At 48.1% G+C, this 5,745-nt stretch overlaps 1 protein-coding gene across 1 annotated transcript in view; it reads left to right on the top strand.

Annotated features, from left to right (window-relative positions):
* EDRF1 (erythroid differentiation regulatory factor 1) overlaps positions 1–2,991 on the top strand; it is a gene marked incomplete at its 5' end in the record, with an annotated part of 12,568 nt that extends 9,577 nt beyond the window's left edge. Inside the window, 2 exons of the mRNA XM_008944583.1 lie at positions 1–54; positions 2,820–2,991. The exon at positions 1–54 is cut by the window's left edge and continues 134 nt beyond it. Of these exons, the coding sequence (XP_008942831.1) occupies positions 1–54; positions 2,820–2,991 (226 nt within the window). The remainder of the gene's footprint in view (positions 55–2,819) is intronic.
* Between the last annotated feature and the right edge of the window lie 2,754 nt (positions 2,992–5,745).

Genomic DNA, 5,745 nt, shown 5'->3' with positions numbered 1-5,745 from the left:
ATTCCTGCTCCTTCAATCCATTAAATTGTTAACTTCAACCAAAAAAAAATTGGGGTAAGTTGAAGGTTTTTGAGTGTGCAGGTGTGATTCTCCCCCCCATCTTCCTACAGAGGATGTACCCTCAGCATGCCAGAGAGTGTGATTTTTATACTCTTGTGGATGTGACTCTGCTGTGTGTAGGAGCCAAGATACACCTTGATCATCTAAATTTTGTACATTTTCTGTGGTTTTGTGTATAATTGAGGGAAGGACCAAGAAACATTTTTACTGAGTGTGTCTAGGCAGCTGGTTTTCTCTCCTCATTCCTGAGAGTGAAGACAAAAACCTCAGCTGGAATGACTCCCCTTGTACTCAGCACTGGTGAGGCTGTTCCTCGAATCCTGGGCTCAGTTTTGGGCCCCCCACTCCAAGGACAAAGAAGGTGGTGAAGGGTCCAGAGCACAAGTCTTGTTTACCCACAAGGTGGTTTATCTTGTACTGCCATAATTTTGCTGGTGTACTTCTCATTGTCTTTAGTTTTAATCAGACTGCTTAGGGAATGAAGCACACGTGTGTGGTGTCCTGTATCCCAGCCAATGTTGCTCTTCATGTGTGCCAGAGCACTTGGGAGTTCCTGGGGGAGAAGCTGCTGCCTGCTGCTGGTCTTTCAACACATCTTGGTGATAAAACAAGCAGGACACCTCAGAGGAAGTGCAGGGACATCAGTAATGCTGTGTGTGGAGAGGGAGGGATCTGGGGAGGACACCCACTGCCATTGGAGGGTTTTCTCATCCCCAGTGGAGTGCAGTGAGAAAAGAACCTGCTGTGTTTTTAGTGTGGGGGGTGTTGCTTTTGGGAACCAGCAAATGCTTCCTATTTCCTCAGCAGCAAACGTGTTTGGCTGCAGAAGCCACAGCAGCAAACTGTGGCTGTTTCTGCTGTTATCAGAGTGGTGCCAGTTCCAGGATACAGGTCTAGAGTTCTCTTATTGCTGCAAGTTGTCTTAGCAGCTTTTTGGATTGAAGTGCTGCTGATTCAAGTGCTGCTTTGCTAACAGCAGCCTGTGGAAGGAGTTCATTCCACACAGTAGCTGGTCTGCTGGTAGTAGGAGACTAGGAAATGGAAGACTGGAAGTTGTGCCATGGAGGTGTTGATTGGATATTAGGATGAATTTCTTTCCTGGCAGAGTGGTGAGGCATTGGCCCAGGCTGCCCAGGGAGGTGCTGGAGTCACCAGCCCTGAACAGGTTCAAGAAACATGTGGACATGGCACCTGAGGACATGGTTTAGTGGTCATGGGAATGTTGGGTTGATGGTTGGACTTGATGACCTTAGAGGTCTTTTCCAACCTAACCAATCCTATGATCCTCTGAAAACTAGGTGACAAGGCAGCCCCTGGGCTTTCCCAGCAGTGCTTCAGGCAGTTTGGTGCCTGCACTTGTGACAGAGAGGCTTCCACAAGGTGGCAATCTCAGTACACAGCAGGCAGAGGATTAAGGATTAAGCTATCCTGTCTATGCAGCCAAAGCAAAAGCAGATGTCCCAAGTCATGAAATAAATTGGGGTTTTGTCTCATAGTGTGGGTAAGTGGTGTAAAACAAAAACGTGGGGTTTTTTTCTGTGGGTTTTTCCCCTGTTTATTTTCTTATCACTTTCACTGAAGATTTTGCCTTGAAAATTCAGGTAGGGACCATGTTACAGGCTGAACACTGGGATGGGACTGTGGCTGTAACATGTTCAGCTGTTTTAAACAGCTGGGGATTGAGGTTAACCTGAAACCACCTTTGGCTTTAGCTTTTCTAGCACCTTGTGTACATCTTGGGCATGTGTCCTGGGTGCTGCTGTGCAGAAGGTAACATCTGCCTGCTGCTTTGGGAAGGGGCTGAAAGGGGGGAAAGGGGAGCTCACAAATCCTCTGCCAGGGCTCAGATACACTTTGGCAGAGAGCAGGAGAACACGTGGTGAAGTGAAGGTTCACCAGTGAAACCTGTGGACTTAAACTGGAGGAAATCTGAGTTCTGCCCTCAGGGAGATGCAGAAGGATCACTGAGCTGGGCTCTGTGCATCTGAGGGGAGGAGGAACTGCAGGCAGGGCCTCGTTCTGGGAATCCTTGCAACTGATCCTGGAAATACTCTGCATTTCAGTGCTTTTATTGACTACCTGCTCTGTTCAATCAAAAAGCCTGTCTGATTTCTGCCAAGTGTTATGAATTTAATTTGCTTCACCATTTCTTAGCAATTCCCAAAGCATTTTAAATTAAACTGACAGCTGCCTGCACACACACACACTTTATTTATAATATCAGTGGCAGCATTTTTCTTCTGTTTTTTTCTTTTTTGTTGAGTTTGGGTCACTTATTTGTTAATCTTAGACATTAAAGTCTAGGATTCTGTGATCATGGGCTTCAGATTTGAATAGGAAAATTATGTCTGTAGGGGTTCAGAAAGCTAATTAATAGCAGGGGAGAAAACAGACCCTGTCTCCTGAGTGTTCAGGCGTCTGTGGTGTGCTCACATTAGACACTCACCTAGACAAAAGTACCAAGCTGTGTCATGGACACCTGCATGTGGAGGGTTTACAGTGGGACTTGGGATGATGAGTTAATACAATGGCCAGAGTGGAGCTGCATGAAAATGAGAACAGCCTGCAGGACCAGCAGAGGCTCTGCTGCAGTGCTGGGAGGTGCTGGGAGATAGGAACGAAGGAAATGAGAGACTCAAACCCCACCACCAGCTGTGTGGTTTTACAGAGAGGAACCATCAACGTTGTTATTCAATAATCCCTTGGATGATCTGCAGAATAAAACAGTTAATAGTTTGTATTATCTCTTTTCCTTTCAGGGGCATCACCGAAGAGGAAGTTGCCCTTAAAACAAACAAGCAGGTTTACTCCCTGCTGCTGCGGGCGACCGCTGAGCGGAGCGTGCCCCTGCTGGAGCGAGTGGAGGTGATCCTGAGCTTGCTGGAGCAGCTGACTGCAGACACCGAGGGTGCCGAGGGGGGAGTCCCCTGATGGAGGCTGCAGGCAGCACAAACAGAAGTGCCTTGCTGTGCGTGGGCTCGGGGCCCCCCCGGGGGTTGTGCTTAGTGGGGGGCACAGTATCGCTGACACGGGTGCGTGGCACGTGGGGGAGGGAGCAGGGATTCCATTCTCTCCTGCAGTGGCTCTGGGATGGTTCCGTTACCAGCATTTCTGTCTGAAGTGCCACTTTGGGGTTCTGGATAGAAACACAACCTTTGTATTTTTTATTTAACGTTGGAGAAATTCCCAACTTTTCTTTTCCAGGTGCCGAGCTTTGCAGTGATACACACATTTTGCATTCAAATGTCATCTCCCCGTTGCTCTGGTTTGGTGTTGAGTGAGGTGTGCTTTGTAAGGAAGGCTGTGTTGGCACACTTCAGCCAGTCCCAGGAGCTGCAGCTGTGCAAAGGAATTCCTGGTACCCCAGCTCTGCCCTGCACAAGACGTGTGCCTTCCCAGCCTGGCCAGGAGATGGCAACTGTCAGCCAGGGCTGGGGCTTCGCTTGCCCCAGGCAGGGAGTGGGGGGGTTCAGCCGTGTCTGAACTGCTCAAGGATAGTATTATCTTTTTTCAGACTTGAAACTGTGAATAAAGGAGAGCATATTTTTAAATAAAAAATTTATTTATTAAGTATAAACCCCTGGCTTGGCCTGCTCTTATTTGTGTTGCTTCTGAGCCTCATCAGAGAAGCAAACTGCTCAAAAGGGATAAAATTGTTTGAAAGGCAGCAGGGGCTGGGAAAAAAAAATCTGTAAAATGAGGCCCAGCAAACAGGTGTAGTGTGTAGTCTTATCTCAGCCTGGAGGACTCTGGTTTTTGGTAAATCCATTATTATTTAAAAGTTTTCGAAGTATAACATCTGATGACTTGATGTTTTTCTACAAATTTCATTCTTCTTTAAGAGTATAAACCACCACTTACTCACAGGTATTGAGTTTTTATCTAGGTATGGACATGTCTGGATCTCTTCTTAATCTCTTCTTACAAGTTATGAATTAAGCTGCTTGGCAGGAGGACCTGATTCTTACTTCATGCTAGAGATAGAGGAGGATGTTTTTTTTTCTGCAGGGCGTATTTTCACCCAGAAACCCAAGTTTAGAGATTTCTGACAATTTAATGATGGTTTTACAAGTGCATCCTTAGGTGTGTCTTCACAGGATTCACCACAGACTCTGGTCAGTGGTGCCCAGCGACAGGACAAGAGCACAGACTGGAACCCAGGAGGTTCCACATACATGTAACAAGAAAATTCTTTGCTCTGAGGGTGCCCAAGCCCTGGAGCAGCTGCCCAGAGAGGCTGTGGAGTCTGGAGAGATTCCCAACCCTCCCGGGTGTGACCCTGGGCACCCTGCTGTGGGTAAGCTGCTGGAGCAGGAGGGTTGGATGAGATGATCCCCAGAGGTCCCTTCCACTCACACCATGCTGGGATTTGTTTTGCCACGGGTCAAGCAGAAAGACATGACCTGATGTCGCAGATGGAGGGTGTAATTTTGGAGGAGGAGCAGAGCAGTGCTGCAGGACAGCTCTGTGGGGTAAACACTCCCCAGCCCAACCCCAACAGTCAACAGCTCAACTCCCATCTCCCTAAAAACCTGAATGGGGCAAAGTCAACAACTGCTGTGTGACCACTCACCTGCCTTCTTCCCTGGGGCACCTCCCACGTCCTGCAGCCACAGGCAGTTCCCCCAGCAACTGGGGACCCTGGGGGCTGTTTGCAGGGATGGATTCCTCCTGCTGCTGCAATTACTGTCCTCCCGAGGTTCCATTTCATCTCAAGAAATTGAACTGTTTTAGAAAGCCAAACAGTTGTCTCCCTGTGCCCAGCCCCACTGGTGAATCCACAGACCCTCCCTGCAGTTCCTTCAGTTCATATTGACATAACTGGGGGCAGATCGACTCTTATTCTGGGTACAGATCATCTCACCTCATTGGAGATTCAGGTCATCTCCTCAGCTCAGCTAACAGAAACTGAGAGCAAATGAGGATTTCTCTGTGACTCTAAGAGCCTCAGCACTAGGCTAACAACAGGAATGACTTTCATGAGGATTATAATTGGGTTTACTATGATTTAAATCTTCTGTGAATTTCTTGGCATGGGCGAAGGTAGCATTAGTGCTAAACAGGATTATTTCCTCCTTTCACAGATCAACAATTAAAGCACAAACCACATCCAAACCAGACAACTCTAACACCACTATTAATGATAAGCCAGTTTATTTCTCTGTTAAGAGATCCTCCTTTATTACAGGAATAGAAACCAAACCCTCATTTTGTAGGACCCTGTGCTGCAGGGCTCTTCAGTGGCAGGCCCACAGAGCTCAGGTGCAGTGTAGGAATTGTCCTTTTCCCTTGAGAAGCTCCAATCATCCTGTAATCCCTCATGGTGAGTATGCTTTTCTTTACCAGAGAGAGAGAAGATGTGCACAGAAAACTGACTGTAGAGAGGAATTCAATCTTTACCCTGTGTGCTGGGAGAGACCCGAGGTGACGACACCTTCACTGCAGGGGGTGCTTGCAAGGAACGTCCAGATAAAATATTTACACTGCACACATGAGAAGAAGGGACATTGGTGGAAGCTTTAAAAGCTGCTGGACACGTTCCAGAGTCCTCAGCTACGAGCTTCTCCCACCAGGCCCTGACAAGGGCAGCGTTGCCCATTCCTGAGGAATACCTTCTTGCAGGCAGCAGAGTGGCAAGACCCGGCCCCTCCTGCAGCAGCACGTTCCCCTCCGGCGGGCCGGGGC

The sequence above is a fragment of the Merops nubicus genome, unplaced genomic scaffold, assembly GCF_000691845.1.
Source record: "Merops nubicus isolate BGI_N331 unplaced genomic scaffold, ASM69184v1 scaffold44947, whole genome shotgun sequence".
NCBI lineage: Eukaryota > Metazoa > Chordata > Aves > Coraciiformes > Meropidae > Merops > Merops nubicus.
Note: the sequence above shows the minus strand (reverse complement) of the source record. Positions and strands in the feature narration are given on the sequence as shown.